The 17,222-nt window shown below is 45.1% G+C and overlaps 2 protein-coding genes across 2 annotated transcripts; one reads left to right on the forward strand and one right to left on the reverse strand.

Annotated features, from left to right (window-relative positions):
- The first annotated feature begins 788 nt into the window (after positions 1–788).
- LOC115383431 (iporin) lies at positions 789–12,161 on the forward strand. The gene is made up of 10 exons (XM_030085611.1): positions 789–906; positions 3,748–5,055; positions 5,455–5,749; positions 6,566–7,570; positions 9,105–9,181; positions 9,319–9,493; positions 9,586–9,691; positions 9,793–9,839; positions 10,512–11,184; positions 11,279–12,161. The coding sequence occupies exons 2-10, from the start codon at positions 3,790–3,792 to the stop codon at positions 11,388–11,390; spliced, it is 3,756 nt and encodes a 1,251-aa protein (XP_029941471.1). The 5' UTR covers positions 789–906; positions 3,748–3,789; the 3' UTR covers positions 11,391–12,161.
- A 745-nt stretch (positions 12,162–12,906) lies between these two features.
- cimip2b (ciliary microtubule inner protein 2B) lies at positions 12,907–15,718 on the reverse strand. Its single transcript, XM_030085629.1, has 5 exons — positions 15,613–15,718; positions 15,158–15,366; positions 13,754–13,908; positions 13,365–13,491; positions 12,907–13,151 (listed from the first exon to the last, which is right to left on the reverse strand). Exons 1-5 carry the CDS (start codon positions 15,675–15,677, stop codon positions 12,907–12,909), a joined length of 801 nt encoding a protein of 266 aa, XP_029941489.1. The 5' UTR covers positions 15,678–15,718.
- Positions 15,719–17,222: the final 1,504 nt, after the last annotated feature.

The raw sequence follows: 17,222 nt of genomic DNA on the forward strand, positions 1-17,222 counted from the left end.
GTTTAAAGAACTCTGGTCCTTCATTGTACTTCATTGATTTAATGAAATAAATAGTAAAACCATATATTATATTTCATAAACTTTGTTATCCTCGCGCTGAAGGTGTTTTGCGACTCCTGGAAAGTTTGAGATAAAAAGACAGGAAATGAAAATTGACTCAGGAATAGAAACGATGCAAATCCCTGCACTTGTAGTTCAGTTATCTCTCCGCTAGAGGGCGAGCTGAGCCAGTTTATAGAGCAACAGTGCGTCTGCAGATCCGCACATTTTCCATCATTAGACCCGTTAACCTTTACAGACGTCATTGTTCAGGTCACCAAGATGAGACACTGTGCATTTAGCATCATTTATTTTTAATCTGAAAATCGCAGTTTAAAAAGACATGACAAAATATCTGTACTATATCCAATATCGACTTTAACAGCTTCATTGTTCATCAGACATTATAGTGTGTCCGCTGCTCAGAGTCTAGAATATAGACTGCATGGCTGCCTGTGATGTTTATTTTTATCGCAGATGTGTTCGCAGGCTTTGGGTCTTCTTGGACTCTTCGCAGGACTTCTCCCTCTTCTCATTGGCTGGAGCCGTCGTGACGCAATCTTCCAGGCAACCTGAGCGGTGCGCGTGCGGCGGCGTGCGGACCACCCGCGTCTGTCCGGGACCCGAACAGCGGACCGCTCCAGACCCTCCTCCCGGCTTCTTCTTCATCACTCACACGTTTTTATTCCCGAAGCCAAATTCAATCTGCTGCACTCGTGCACGTCTCGCGTCAAGCGTGCGTCTAGTTTTTTTTTTTTTTTTTCCTTTTCAGACGCTCGTTCTATAACCCGCCGCGTGCGTGAAAATGGATCAAAGTCTCGTGCAAGAAGAGGATGGAGAGCGACTTTGACTGACCACAGTTTTCAAGTAGGTGTGCAGGAGATGCCGCAGATGCTGCTTTACGTTTTGTTTGCACTTGTTTCATTAAGATGTTTATTATTGCTGCTCATTATATTAACGCCTGGTTAATCTCGACGCTGATTTTTTTTTTTATTTCTGTCATGGATGAGTTGTTTTTATGAGCACAAATGTGTGCACAGTGTGTCTGGCTGCGTCTGCCATGTTCCCCTGCCTTCAGTTATTTTTGTCGTCTCTAAAATCTGCGCGGCAGTCATAAGGAGGAAAACCCTGATTCATCACGCTCATGTCAAAACAAGGTCACGCAGCCTGTCAGACGGTGAACCTAATAAATCAATAGCAGATGAACATCCACATCCCATAAAGGTTTTGTTGTCTGTGAATATTTTAACTGTTAGATTAATAGTTTCCAGAACACATTGGATTTACTCCTCAAGATGTCTGTTTGGATCAGTTTGAAGAGTTTTCCCCTTTCATTCAATTATTCAATTAAAAGGAGAAATGCATTCTGGGAAAGGGCATCCCTCTGACCCATCGATATCATTTCAAATCCGCAGTTTGAGATTATTTAAAGCTAAATAACACAGGCTGCACAATATACTGCAAATCATGGCATCAAAAGGCATAACATAAATTTTGCAGTGCATCGTGTGATTAATTCATTGTTAATTCATACCTGTTGGCCACAGAACAAAAATCAGAAATCAAAACAAAGTTGAGAATGTGCTCCTCTTCTAAAATACTGGTCCAGTCACAGTTGGTGTAATTGTGGACAAGAGAAATAACACTGTTGTATAGACGAACGGTTCTCAAAGCACAAAAGATATCATTGTTTTTATTTATTCCAGTTCATATTGTGATGACTGAGCTTGACATGATCTCATAATGCAGTGTTGCACGAGGAGCTGATATCATGCAGCTTGGACTTGCTTCCTCCTTTGTTGTCATTTTGCATTAGCTGTGATCGAACATGCGTCAGCTTTTTGATGCTCCTTGATAAAACACACTCAAAGTGTTACATATTATAGTCAGAAAGCTAATTATAAGCTCTTCATAATTCTATTGATAACATTGTAAAACAATCACAGTAAAAAAAAATGAAGACAAGATATGGCTCAAACATCGTCTTTGATCTTATCTTCATTTCTTACTGAAACGCTTCCTCACACACATCAAAGATCAGCATTTCAGCTGCTATTGATGTTGTCTTATTATAGCCCGACCTGATCCATAACAAGCAGCATCATGACCGCCGTGGGATCAGACTCTGCGTTGGCATAACCTCCAGTCCCGTCTCTCCCGCTTGACGACTGACTCGACCTGACAGAAATTTCCAGAGCCATAGTTGACGGAGGGAGGATAACAAACATCTCTGTGCTCCGGCGCACTGAAGAAAGAGAATGGAAAAGATTTCTGTGTCGCAAAACTAAGAAGACTTCCAGCAGAGACGACACACGAGAGCTGGATCCTCTTTGCAGAGAAATGATTAGACTTTGCAGACGAGTGGTGTGTCAGACTGGCCTACTTTCCGCTGGTATTGAACTATCAGATTTATTCAGGATATTTCTGCAGCCCTCTTGTTAGATTTTCAGACATAATCAACCAAGTTATGAAAGAACGCTGCTAACATAAAAATCTAATTTGATACTGTTTTTAAAAGAGTGGAAAAACAGAAAGAAATGTGTTTCTGGCTTTTTCTTGTAAAAAGCTTTCCTTATAATTTACTAAAGGGATCGTTTGGTCATAAACTTTTACATCCCACCTTCACTGGGAGCACGAACGAGCGCCTTAGGAAGACTCCCCTCTATAATTAAATGCCTGACTGATCCGTTTATTTCCCAGCTGCAGCCATAAAGCCATAAAAATACATCTTGATTGTTTCCTCATGCAAATAAGACATCTGCCAGTTTTCTTTTTTTTATCAGAAAGTACAAATACAAAAAGCATAACTCCAAGTTATTGAATATTCTAACTAAATCCTAAAATACCACAATGTAATGGGGCAATAGTTATAGATCAGCTGACATTAGCTTTAAGATCAAACACTGACCTGAAAAAGTATCTGCAGTCATGAAATATGATTTATTTATACTTGAATGCGTAATAAGTACTTAAATACACATTGCTTCACTCAATAAAAATCGTTATCAGTGGTTGAATTTATTATGAAATGGTTTGTATTTGTAGTGTGAAGAATCTCTTGCCAACTTTAAATTCGCAACCCATTTTTTTTCCTCTGATTGAACATCAGTGTTTAAATATTTCATGTGTACTTTGCACATGCGCTTTAATTGTTTTAATGACACGTCGGGAAAATAGCTGCCGTCACTCTACCTATGTGCGTTTTGAGACTCGGCGTGAACATGTGTACGCTCCCATATTAATGTGGTGTCGCACGCTGAATTAAATAAGCTGATGTGAAAGTGTATTTACCCCTCGCAGTGCCAGCGGAGCGGCTCTGCAGTGCAGCTGCCCTAGTTACAGAGCAGCCGGGAGACTGCGAGAGATGGTGGTTGGCCCGGGCGGCAAGAGGAGGGGTTTGCTACGCTCCACTGAATTATGGAGCGTAAGCTCGAAGCAGACAACCCGGCCCGACTTTAGACTGGAGGACCAGTGGCGAGGTGTGTGGGAGCAGACCTGCAGCTCTCCATCACTTCCTCCGTCACTGCAGGAACGTTTCCATTAGAGAACTAAACTGACAATTATTAAGGATTTTCCCAACTATGATAAATATGATGCACTGCGGCTCAAATATATGAATATCCATGCACACATATGTGTTTGTTTGTTTGTTTTTTTGTGATGAGTTACGTTTTAAACTAGTTTTTCATGTTTTATTCTCAATTCCAGTAACATGGAGACAGCTTGTTCGGCGGGGCGTCATCCAGCAGCATGATCGGAGCGTCCAGCCTGTCAGGTGACACTCTGATCGCCTGCCACTTCCCCGTGGTGCAGCTCCCCGCCTGGCAGCTTCCCGTCCAGGCCCTGTGCGGCTCGGCCAAGAGGCCCGGCCGGCTGTGCCCGGTGGGCCTGACGCGGGCCGTGTCCCTCCCGGAGCGGGACTCGCTCGCCCGGGAGCAGCACGCCTTCGCCGTCTGCCGCCGCCACTTCTCCAGCAGCTACGGCAGCCTGAACGAGGAGCGCACGGAGGAGGAGGGCGCCAGCGACAGCAGCGGGAGGTACGACTCCAACTCCTCGCCGGAAGAAAGCGGCTCGCACGCGAAGGACGGAGGCGCCGGGGCGAGGGGGAATCCGCGGTCGCACAACTCATTTCTGCCCAACACAGACCTGGACGAGGATGAGGAGGATGAGGACATCGATGGAGATAACCTGCACCGATACCACGAGGACTCTTCTTTTGTGTTGCATGGGAACTCCAACTGGCCGCTCAGTAACGGCGACGCAAATTACGCGATGTCGCCCCGGGACCCGGACAGCGAGTGGGGGAACGAGGGGACGATGCTGGGAACCGGGAGGGGCCACCGGTGGCTCTCCAACCAGCCGGAGCCGCAGCCGCCCGACTGCCCCTGCTTCCACGACAGCAGATCGGCGATGGCGTGTTCGGAGGAGGACTCGGACCCGACCTGTCGAGTCCACAGCGTGCGCAGACTCTCGCCGGACCGGCTGTCGAACGGCCACACGGAGTACGTCAGCGACTCCTCCTGCAACAGCTCCGACGGCGTCCTGGTGAATTTCTGCACCATTTACAACCGGAGCAACAATCCCGCCACGCCTCGCGATCTCAGCAGCCCCGCCCTCCGCCCCTCCCCGTCCCCCGAGGGCTCGGTCTTCCTCAACCTCCAGCCGGTTTCCCAGAGTCTAGCCGCCGACGTCCACGGCGCCGGGAAGCCCCCGGCCTCCGGCTGGTCGCCTCAGGGCCTCGACTCCAACTGCAACCTGTACTCGCTGGAGCCGCTGGCCCCGGGCCTGTCCTCCCTGGAGGTGTCCGACCTGACTGCCTGTCTCCAGAGCCAGGCCGCCCTGGCTGTGGGAACCAACCAGAAGTACTACAAGCTGGTGACGTGTGACCTGTCCTCCCAGTCGCCCAGCCCGGCGTGGTCCAGCCTCACCGGCTGCCCCGAGGGGCCCGGCAGGGGCAGCCCCTTCCTGCTCTCGCTCGATCACAGGACGGAGCGGCAACACAGCGACGTCAAGAAGGTCGATATCACATGAAGAACAGCCCTTCCATTGGTTTTGAACAAGATACGATCTGATTACTGATACTTAAATTGCTTAGAAATGATTCATGCTAACATAGGACACAGAACATAAGTATCAAATACAGCACAATGCACACAAATGGCATACATATTTAATTTAAGATTATTACAGTTTCAAATATAGAAGGAGGAAATGTTTCTAAGGCATGTATCACTACTTTTTTACAATTTATTTTTAAATTCTGCTAATTAATGGAGCTGATCAGATATCTAATTTCCAGATCAGTTTAGAACCCCTGCATAAACAAGCCTGTTAGTCCATCTCCTGTACGAATCGGCATGCGTGATTTGATTATGTAGATCTTAACAGTTCTGCCTTGTTACTGTGTGAAATCAGGAGAAAGAGGATCAGCAGAAGGAAACGAGGCTCTCTTCAGCACAATCTGCCTCTGGGTCAGACTGTTCTCTGCTTCAGATGCACGACTACCAGGTTGCAACCACCTCCACCGCGAAAGCCCTCTGCAGGAGGAAGCATCCAGATGGCGTCCAGAGCCTCTCCCACTCGCCTTGCTCGCTGTGCCCCGGCCAGAGTGGCCCACATAGCAGCAAATGCCAAGACGCCAGGGCCGCGTCCACACAGCCATCTGCGAGCCAGGACCGGGAGCACGATCGCGCCGATGCCGCAGAGACGGGTAAGGCTGACAGTGTGCGAGAAATCTCAGTTTATTTTCTTTGCTTCTTTTGGATTAATTACTGGGAACACGCCTTAGACGTGATTGGGCTTATGTTCCTCATGGCACAGGGTTGTATACCAATAGGACATGAAGAAAATAAAAGGTTAGAATAAAAATAACAAAACTTATACACTATATAATGAAAGTTAATTTTGTGATTGTGCGTTAAAAAAAGGATCAATGATTGTAGCGTCATTTCTAACATACATGGACATTTTGTGTGTCTTGAGGGAGTCGGTGTGGGACTCAGACCGGGGCTCTTGATGGGCTTTGTAAGTGTGCACAACTGTTTCAACACTGGTCTGTTTCTGTAAAGTTTACTTCAAACCTTCATCTGTCATCACGACAGCAAGTTCATGAAGGAAAATCGAAAATCAAGACTGACTCATCGATGTTTTCACTAGAAAGCAAAGTAAATTTTTTCATTAGGCTTTTGCCATGTTGAGGAAATATAATGTAAAGTTAGAAGATGACACAAAAGATGTCAGTGACTGTGGCCAAAAGAAAATATGGCGGCTATGTTGGTTCCTGAATACTCTCTTACTGAGTGAATTCCCTGTTTCCCAAATAAATATAGAGAGTTTGCTTATCTTTGACATCGTGATGTGATGTTTGAAGACCTGTTGTCAAACATTATGAGACAATTGAGTATTGTCTGTATTTTGGCCTGTTTTTAAGAGCCTGTTTTTGTTGTCAAAAAAATAAGAAAGGAAGGACAGGAAGAAGTTTTGCCACCTAAAACTGATTACTGTTGTATTTCTCTTTTTCTCTCAGGAGTGAGTTCAGCAGAAAATATGGTTCGATACAGTAAGGCCCAGAGGCCGACCTCGCTGCCCATCCAGCCTTTTGTTCTGGTCCCCTCAGGAAAAGCGCCGTCCCAAGCCCAGCACCTGGGCTGCCTGCTGGAACAGTACATTAATAAAAAAAATGTCAAGTCTGGCAGTTCACAGCCCGGCCTGAAGTTTAAAGGGAAAAGCAGCCAGTGTCTTTCTAATCTCCAGTCGTCGCCGATGGAAAACCATTTCCCGGTGGTGTTGGAGGCTCCGACCAGCTCTGACACCTGCTCCACGTGCACGCCCACCCCGGACTGCTTCACCTACAAACGCATGTGGGGCCACCCCAACAGGAACCAGCGCTGTCCAAGCCCGTGCACGTCAAAAAGCAGCCCGAAGCCCGCGGCGGCTCAGGACAAATCAAGTCCCTGCTCCGACAAAACTCAGACCAACACTTTTCTGAAGCCAACGTCGGCCATGAGCCAGCCCGGCCTGGTGAAAATCCCCACCTACCAGGACCTCATCAACCTCACGCCCAAGCAGGGCTACACCAGTCCCAGGCCCAGAGCGTCCAGTCGGCCGAAGACGTCCCACCACCCGGTGCTCTCCCACACGCCCCCCACTTTACCCCTCACCACAGACACCCTGCATCCCAACAGGCAGGTGTCCCAGACTCCCCCGACGGCGCCGCCGCCGCCGCCGCCGCAGCAGCAGAGGTGTCCTCAGTACCGAGCCGCACCCGCCGCCGATTCGGGCTTTTTTCACAGCAGCTTCACGGCAGCCCTTTCCTCCGTGGCGCCGCTGTCCTCTCTGAGTTCTCTCTTCTCTCTGGCCGCTTCTGGCCTGCATCCCCAACAAATCCAGGACTCTGTGGGACTCGGTTTGAAGCCCGGTCAGAGCCGTCACAGTGAGTCCCTCATCCTGAGCGACAGGCCGCCTACAGAGTTCTGCCTGTCGCCTGATACATCTTACGAGTCGATGTCCATCAGCCATCTTCAGAGGCGAGGTGAGGGCCGTCTAATGAACTGCTTTGCCATGATATTCTCTGTAAATGATGTTAAATACGTGGAATAAATTACTACGTGAGTGTGTCAGAATTGACCCAGTAGCTGTAATGGCTGGGTTCCTTCTTGTTTGAATAGTCTAGCCAGTGATGAGCTGTTGAAAGCAGCAGTAAAAACTCACTGCAGCAGCGTCTTCAATACCCTGAAGGGGCTTCCACTCAAACATGACCTATTTTTAACTCTCCCTGCACAGGATTGGCTCAGGCTCCTGCTCCGTAGCCTATGTGTGAGCGTCAGAGAGGATGAGAGGGAGAACGATGCAGCAGAAGCAGAGCTAATGATTTACACCTAATCAGTCTGTGTGTGCGTTTGTGTGTGTGTGTGCCACCATATGGGCCACTCGGTGTAAATGTTATTGCAGAAATGTGGAGCTCGTTTTGCAGTGGGTAATCACTGATGGAGGCATTTGCAGCAGCAGCAGCAGAGAGTCAGTGTGGCACAGCACTGCAGGCGGCATCAGCACGCATAAAGAATTCACCGTGACATTTGCAGAGGCCAGTCAGTACGAGCCGGAGAGAGAGAGGCAGGGAGACGCAAGTCGTCGAAGCTCACTGCCGGAACGGGAAAGCGACTCTTTCATCTTTACTTCACATTCCCATTTGCATCCTTGCAATATGAAAATGAAACCCTGAAATCTTTCTCTCATTTTATTCATGCATTAACCCACTTTTTGAGGCGAAAATCTTCCCCCGCAGTTTTGGCTTGAACCTTTTTCTTTTTCGGAAAAACAGAGTCACTCTTACCGTGTTCAAATTTTAATATTGGTTCCTGCAAGAATCAAGTTGATTCGTACCCAACAAAAAATAAATAAATAAAAGCAGTTTAATCTGTTACTAATAATCACTGATGAGAAGTGATGAAGTATAGAAACACTTTTAATGCATTTTAGTTTACCTGTGTCAGTCTATCAGCCACCCAGAGGGTTCAATCTAGCCTGGCTGCAAGATTAAGGGGGTAAAAAAAATCACGTCTTGCCCTGGTTTTGCCCCCCAAAAATGTAACTGCCTAACTAGAGATTGCCGTGTTTTCAAAAAAGACGAGAGGCAACAATCTGCCTGAGACTGACTATGATAAATCGGCATCTGAGTGTTTTAGAAATGTTGTAGGATTTGCATCAAAGCCACAATATGAGGGTGAATTTGTGAAACCATGCACACCGAATGCTGAAATTCTACAAATTTCTTTTGAGGTTCAAAAAAAATTGTATCTCTTGCCATTACAGGAAAACAAAAACATATTGAGCCGTATGAAGTGTTTTCAAAGGTTATCGTGTTCTCATTTTCTTGTACCGGTCCATAATGAGGCTGTTTGTGGACTCTGTGAAACCTGTCAACTCATGTGTGCCAGTTTTATTTAAATAATTAAGATTTGGCATATTTTTGATTGCCCTAGTTGCAGATCATTTGTGTATGCATTGATTTGTCATGATTATACAGATAAAGAAGAGTCACGTTGTGTATCTGTTGACTCCTGCAGGTTTGTTGAGATCTGTGAGCAGAGCGGTGGATTTGATCATGGCTCATTTCGGCAGCAGCAGGGACCCCGAAGAAAAGGTATGAACTCTGCAGAGCTCAGCGCCGAATCAGGGAAAAGTGCCAAATTGATATTACTTCCAGCTATTGGAAAAGAATCAAATAACTTCTGTCAGCAGAAAATACTCGGGGTCAGGATTCTTTCTCTTCTCCTGCAGATGCGTCTGGGTAACAGCTCCTGCAGTCCCACCATCGCTGGTCTGGTCCTGGAACACTTGTGTCCGGCGGTTCAGAATATTTTAGAAGACGGCCTCCGCGATCACAAACTGGACGTCATAATCGGACAGCGGCGCAACCACTGCTGGGGCGTGGTGGAGATCTCCACGAGAATCGGTATATATAAAATTACATTATGGACCAGAATACAGAATGTTTGTGTCAGCACAGTTTATCAGCTTTTATCCTGGTCTCTCTCTCCTCTCCAGGTCCGTCCACCAGGGTCCTGCAAAGCCTGGTCTCCAAAATCAGACAGTGTCCACAGCTGACCAGCCACTGCATGAGGCTGAGAGCCTTCATCATGGGCCTGCTCAAGTAAAATAAATCTTACCTCTAGTTTGACCAATAAGGCAACGAAGTCCAGTGACTCTAATGAATCTGCCGCACATTAAATCTCTGATGTTTTTCTCTGACAGCTTGAGAGCTTTGGAATTTTGGCTAAGTCACCTCCAGAGTCAGAAAGGTGAGTGCACAGTCCATCTACTCGACTATTTATGTAATATATAACTCCAGGGAGCTATAGCTCAGCCTGTCCAGCACTTTGGCTCACATTCAGAGAGCTTTACAGCTAAATGGACTGTAATGAGTGCTGGAATAACATTATCCCCCGACTCTGCTCTGGGTCATGTTGGCACTGTCAAAATGTTACTTAGTTTGACGCCGTCGGTCCAGCGTGCCACCTCCGCTCCTCTGTGGAATTAATACTTTGTACGAACTGGTCAATATTGGCAGGTTAATGATGATCGGTTCTTAAGGTCAAGCTCTTTTGAACGTCAGACTTTAATTAAAATAAAATGAATGAAATGTGTGTTCTGCTTCTAAAAAAGGAAGAAGAAGTAAGTAAATGTTTGACTCGCTGGTGTCAAACAGCTGGCGCGCATGCCAAATCCAGCTCTCAGAAAACCTCTCTGAAGTGTACATTTGATTAATACCAGGTTTGCCACAATTTTTCAGAAACACTCTTCTTAATTTGTCCACCAGGGGTCGCTCTGTGTTAGCAAACAACTGAATAGCAGATGACAAAAATGATCACAGCCCAAAGATGAGTGATGCTTCGACAGGCTCTCAAACTGGACTCCCAGGTGTTTCATTATGTCTGATCTCTCTTCCTTCACACTCCTCACTGTCTCCACAGATGTGGTGAAAACTTACTACCACTCCTGGGGGTTCCTGTCCATGTCGCTGGGTCGGTGCCAGCCTTTGTTTCAGGAGCTGCTGCTGCTGCTGCAGCCCCTCTCCGCGTTGCCCTTCGACCTCAACCTGCTCCTGGAGCCACGGCTGCTGCGCCACAGGCAGCTGTGCTCGGAGGATCGGGGGGTTTCTCCCCCTCAGCCGTGCTCGGCGCTGCTGGCCACCAGCTGGCCGAGACTACACGTCGACAAGAAGGTGGACCGAGTCTACAGCAGCCAGCAAACCAAGGTTTCACCCCTCCGGGAGTCTTTCACTCCTCAGAGTTTAAGCTTCTACAAGCAGCAGCAGCAGCATGGAGGCCTTCAGGCCAACAGGAGCCCAGCGTTGGCTCCCATTCCGGAGTGGTGGCCGAAGGAGCGCGAGCCGGTGGACGGTGTGGTGGAAGGAGAGGACTGCAGCAGAAATAATGCAGAGACGTGGTTCCACATCAGCATGGAGAGCCGGCAAGAGGACAGGAGAGAAGAGAGAGACTTTAGGATGCCCAATTCACCAGCCGTAGCCCAGGAAGGGAGTCCCTGTCAGGGCGGTCTACGCTGGGCCAAGCTGTTCGGAGCGGCTGATTGGTCCATCAGAGCAGAGACAACATCTCAGAGTCACATCGAAGCACAAAACAGAAGGTAAGAAGTATGTTTTTTGTGGTAAACGTAATGTACGTAATCTGTGTTTTTCCCTTCAAATTATACATTTATCTCTGTATCATTCACGTCTCAGGAAATGTCGACCATCGCAGTGGCTGCATCTGGACAGATCACAGCTCGGACTGTTGGCCCAATCCATCCGTTCACTGAAGCTCGGAGGACCGCACGCCAGCAGTCAGTGCTGAAAGCTCAGCCCTGTGTGGGGTGAAGGCAGACAGGGGACACTTGACACCGTCTAACTGCATGGAAATACATAAAGAGTCCCCCACTCCCACTGCTTTACCTAAAGAAAAGCACAAGAAGAGAGATCAGCTTTTCAGCGGCCCGTCTTCATCATATCTTGAGTTGCAGCAGCTGTTTGGAAATCAGTCCGGTTGTTTCAGTAAAACTTGTTTGCTGTAATAAATAGCAATCTGACACCCAGGTTTTTTCCTCATTCAGCTTATTTGATATACAACACCGTGTTATATTTAAAACAATATCTCTAAAACATTATCATTGATGACATTTCAAATGCAGTTACTGTTTTGTCCACTATAGCTTTGCGTACTATGCAACAATTAGCCTGAAGAGTCACTGTGTGTAAATACTTAATGTGGGAAAACGTCACCTTAGAACTGTCCGATTTCATGTTGGTTTAGCTTAAATGTATCAATATATCTCATTTAAACTTTCAAACAGCTGCTGCAGCCCCATCCTGATCTTAAGTCGTCTATTAGTTGTTTTGTTTTTACAGTGTTCTTTTGTAATGTGTGCTCATGTTAAATGTGAATTAAGATTTATGAACATAAGATCCGTGTTTTTTTTTTTTCCTCTGCCGCATAGCTGGATAAATATGGGCCATTGCCTTTTTTTTTTAACCTTTCTACTGTGGATAAACATGATTAGGTGCTTATGGTTCCCTCTGTATTACTTGTGGGTGAATATCGGTCATAATATGAATGCTGATGTGGACTGTTGGAAATTCTCGTGGTGCAGAATCATTAATTTTTCATGTCTCATCTTTCATTTCCAGGACGATTTAGAAGAATAGCAATACCCTCCTACTAGTGCCAAATATGCCACAGACACACCAGCCTCCTGTAGTACATGACTTAGTGACGTAGCTTTTATAAACATATCCCCTGCATGGATTGACTGTTGGTGCATGAGTTAAAACCTACCGTGTGTGTCGCTCTTTTACTGGAGATCGGATGTTTTTATAGCTATTAGAGCTGGTTTTCGCAACGGGATTTTCAAGTCGTGGATTTGCTCGGTCTTTACAGTAGTATGTCTTCCAGTGGTTTGTTCAGTTGCACAACTCTAGGCCATCTTGTGGCTGTTTCAGGTATTTAACCGTGTGGCAGGTACGTTTTGATACACAGGTGATCAGCCAAGTTAGAGAAAAGCGAAGGTAAGTGTGTTCTGTGAGTTTGCTAAAGAGAGATTTAAAAAGTGGAAAAAAAAAAAAAAGTATTCCAGTAATGTGAATTCTGTGAAATGGTTCCACCTTCTGTCTGTTTTCTCTTCTCTGAATGCTTCCTTTGATTCCTTTAATGCCCGGTGACAATCGACTTCTGTCAATAAAGACTCGACATGTTTACCCACCTGCTGTCCTGAAACGTGAAGACGTCCTCTTAACTGATCACATTCCACTCATCATGTTACCAACAAACATTTTATTGGGGTTTTATAGTTTTGCAGTTTGTGTAACGTCGCTGATCATGAGGATCTTTCAGTGAACAATGTGTTTTTATCCAGACCAGAGCTGAGTCCTGTGAATGACGGCGCCAAGCTCCTGTTGGATGGGTGGATGGAGGGCATGGATGACGACGACGGCCTGTTCCTCCAGTCCGGATCGGTGAGATAACTCTGCTGCTTGCGAAACCGGATCAGTGCCTCGTTGGTGGTGACGGGGTAACCTTTGCCAATCAGGAAACGAGCTTTTGGCACGTGCCCCGTGAATCCTGCAAAAAAAAAAAAAAACATCCGTCTCTGAGCCAATGCAGCACTTTTCACGTAAACACGCCGAGACGGAACCGAGAGAAAAGTCTACACTTTTTTTCTTACTGCATTGATCTCAAGTAGAAAAAATACATTTAAGCTGAGAGTGAATTGCATGTTATCAGAGTTAGCTTCAACATTTCAGACAAAAACTGTGAGAGTGCACCGTGTCGTACCTGAGATGAAGTACTTATGAGGGTTTTCATCTTCCATTGCATATGGTTTTCCAAGCGGGGCGAAAGACTTTAGGGGTTTGTAGGTGAACACGTCGTCTGAGATCGATACCAGAGGAGGTTTAGGCCTCTGGGATAAAAAAAAAATAATAATAATACACAGAACCATTTAAACAAAACAGAAAAAAAGAGAAGAAGCCAGAAATTTACTATAAATTTATAGAGACTAATGAAATGATGCATTCAAGCCTCATCTGTCGCAGTCTAAAATACAAAAAAATGTAAATAACTGGATTCAGCAGCATCTCAATTTGACTGTTTACTGAAGAGAGAATCAGAAATGTCATGTCAGTGTGTGTGTGAGTGTGTGCGCTCGGCAGAAGGACCGTTACCTCAACTTGTTGAGAGTTGAAGCCGCCCACACCTGGCAAGCTGGACGCCCGCCGCCGGCGTCTCTCCTGCTGTTCCTGGTACGACTCGCACTGCGCTTTGCGAAAGGTTTCATAGTAGTTGCATCCAAAGAAGTTCCTGCTTTTTGGGATGAAACCTGCCGGGGCAACAACGTTATTCAATAATAAGATTTGGTGTAAAAAATCTTAACTTACTTGGGTGGGGTATTTGTCTTCACCTCAGAGGGTGTGTGTGTGTGTGTCTGTGTACCAGTGACACACCAGACCTCTCCAGTGATCTGAATCACTTTCATAATTGATTTATTGTTGATGATTTTAATGAAAGATTTACAGTTTTATGAATGGCAGCTCTGGAAGAGCAACATCCATATAAATGGGGATAAAATTCTCAGGTCTTTCCAGAAGTGTGAAGGTCAGGAAAAGCCCTGGTTCTGATGGTTAAGAGGCCATATTCTGAAAACAGCTGTGGATGTGTTTTATTTTATTTCTAATTTATCTCTTCACACTTCACTGTTCCATATCCTTGGAAAGAATCATGGTGCCTGAGCCAAAATAAACTCTAAAGTGTCTTAATGTGACCTGAAACTCCTTAATATGAAATCCATCCACACATTGTCGTGACTCAGATTTAGTTTATTGACCGATGAAGGTTGCAGAAATCTAGAGTGAATAGCATTTTATCTATTTTTTTCTCTTCTGCCAGCCACTCAAGGTTGAGTCTCTTTTCTTCATTTTAATAACACACATTATATTATTAAGTTTCCGGACGTCACAGTTATCACATCTCTTTTAAATAAAAGAACACTGAGCACGGCTATTAGAAGATTTAGGTCAGTGATGCACTGAATTTTTCCAGGTTGTTCAATGTGCAGAAAACAATCTCACCTTGACCTTGCAAACGTGCGCTACAAAACATGTTGTTGCGTCACTCAAACCAGCAGCAGGGGTTATATTTCACACCACAAAGGCTGAGCTGAGGCTACTGACTACAACAAAGGGCTGTGGTCTAGATAGACACCAATTACGACTCCAACAACCAACCAAGAAGAAAGACAAAGACAGCCTGGTTATCAAACGCCCCAGCATGGCAGAGGCAGGATGCCCCTCTCTGAAGTCCTTCCAGTTCTTTGTGGCCGTCTTGTGTTTAACCGGAACCTCATATTTAATGTAACATTTGAAGACACGCTATTTACCTTCTTGTTGCTGACGGCAAGTTTCCAGATTTCAGCTGAAGTCAACTATATACTGCTCATCAGATGGAAACAAATCTACTATTCAAATGACCTGTTATTAAACTTGACAGGAGAATCCACCTATTAAAAAAATTGGCCTTGGGGTGTTGGGTTACTTGGCCACTGTTTATCTGTGTGTGTGTTAGAGAGATACCTGTGTATCCAGGTATCACCCTCTTCAGGTTACTGTCAGGGATGCCGCTCAGGGTCAGATCAGCGTCGGTGTGTGTGAAGGGCAGCTGACCGCTGTGGAGGACCAGGCTGCAGGAGTGTTTCACCTCAGGACTGGTCAGCAGCTCACCTGTCAGCCTCCCGTAAGACTTGGCAAAACTGTATTTCAGCTGCGGGCAATACCCCGTATATCTATCCAAAATAAAGGCCAACAACTACTACCTGTTTACTTCTGCAAATATTATTTATTATAAATGATTTGTTGAAGAATCTGAAGAGCTGTGTGGTTCAAAGACAATAATTAGTGAAATTTGCATATCTTATTACCAGGATTAACATCTAAGTCAACTGAGTCACATCACAACCATGCACAAACACATTCCAAACATAAACAGCACATCACGTGACGGATGTCTCGTGCCAGGCGGCGCAACTCACCCTGGGATGTAATGAGGATCTGGAGTCAGCAGGACTTTGCTGAATTTCGGGCCGTATTTGTCCATGTGTGCCGCGGTGCAGCGGATCGCCCTGCAGACCGCCCGCGGTGTTTACCGGTTGCTACAGAGGATCAGACTCAAACAGAAGAGAAGCGCTGGACTGGCGCGCGCTCCAGACTGTCCCCGCGAGCACGCTGTCTCCCATCCAACCCGGAGTTAACGCGTGAGGGCGCAGCCACGTGCACAACACATCTACCTCTGTTGTGTTATGAGAAGGATTTCTAACTTTTCATTATTTACAGATTTTTTTAGTTCTGCAGTGTTATATGTTTTCCTTCCTGAAGTCACCTCAGATCTGCCCTATATTCCACTCATCTATTTATTGACATGGATTTTAAAATGAATATCTTACCTGGACAAATTAACAAACCAAGCTAAAACCTTTAACTTGAAAACTCTGGAAAATATTCTTGAAAATTAAAATACTAAATGACGCCTCCTAGCGACCTTCTGCTGAAACTATTAACCTGAAATCAATCAAAGAACTTGGCCAGAAACTGTACCTAAAACATAGTAAATGGTAGTAAATGGAGGGGTTTTTTTTTTTCCAGAGTGAGCAGGGGTGGATGGGAGTTGTGGGGGAAAAATCTAAAAGTATCTTTTTTTTGTCATCTGTTGTTCATCTGTTCTGCATTTGAAACCAAAAATAAAATATAAAAAAAAGACAAAAACTTGGTGCTTTATATAGACCTTGTGTTATTTCTATTTTAGTATATTGCATTTTACGAATATTTTATTAATTGTATGAGTAATATGAAAGATTTATCTTTTACATGTAGTTTATTTACACATCAGGATCATGTGTTGATGGAAAACTGCACTTTGGAGCAGTGAACAGTGACCTGAAGAGAGTGAAACCAGGATACACAGGTATCACCCACACACACACACACATGCACACACAGTTGGTACACAATGAATAATGCTTGATAAGACATATTTGTTCCTCACTACGTTTCAGTTTTACAAGTGTCTGCTTGACTAGATTTATTGTTTCACCCGGCGTGTATTCATTCATGTCACTTTCTCATGATTTCTTTTATGTTTTTTGTTTTATGTATTTATGTACAGCGCTTTAGTTCAGCTGTAGCTGTTTTTAAAGTGTTATATAAATAAAGCTGAGTTGAGTTCTTCTTGAAAGATTCAAAGTGGGGAAAAAACAAGCTGTGAAGAGACCCCAGTAGCTTTCTTTTGCCTCAGTGTCCTTGTAATCAGCATGATTTGAAAGAAAATATGTTTAAATTATTTGATTTACTATTTTTTTTGTAGAAACATTAGTATAATTATTACATTTAAAGCTGTGAATGGTGAATGTGATTGACAGTGTAAAATGCTTTGGATTTTGCTCAAGCATTGAAAAAAGTGCGATATAATTGTTAGTCCATTTAGCATTCTTGGACATATTCAAATTTTATATTAGCAATAATGACATTAAAGCAGACAAAACCTGGGTGAGTCCTGCAAGTTGATCCTGGACCCCAGATTGGAAACCATATTGGATTTCTGTTCATACCACCCCAGCTGAATAGCAAACTGACACTGTTTCATGGT

The sequence above is a fragment of the Salarias fasciatus genome (genome assembly GCF_902148845.1).
Source record: "Salarias fasciatus chromosome 7 unlocalized genomic scaffold, fSalaFa1.1 super_scaffold_4, whole genome shotgun sequence".
NCBI lineage: Eukaryota > Metazoa > Chordata > Actinopteri > Blenniiformes > Blenniidae > Salarias > Salarias fasciatus.

Bases quoted from the DNA above. Each gene is read 5' to 3' on its own strand.
- LOC115383431 (XM_030085611.1), top strand. From the start codon at position 3,790: ATGATCGGAGCGTCCAGCCTGTCAGGTGACACTCTGATCGCCTGCCAC. The intron at 5,750-6,565 runs GTAAGGCTGACA...TTTTTCTCTCAG, and splicing joins CGCCGATGCCGCAGAGACGG to GAGTGAGTTCAGCAGAAAAT. The intron at 7,571-9,104 runs GTGAGGGCCGTC...TGACTCCTGCAG, and splicing joins CAGCCATCTTCAGAGGCGAG to GTTTGTTGAGATCTGTGAGC.
- cimip2b (XM_030085629.1), bottom strand. From the start codon at position 15,677: ATGGACAAATACGGCCCGAAATTCAGCAAAGTCCTGCTGACTCCAGAT. The intron at 15,367-15,612 runs GTGAGTTGCGCC...TATTTTGGATAG, and splicing joins GATCCTCATTACATCCCAGG to ATATACGGGGTATTGCCCGC. The intron at 13,909-15,157 runs GTATCTCTCTAA...TTGCCCCGGCAG, and splicing joins GGTGATACCTGGATACACAG to GTTTCATCCCAAAAAGCAGG.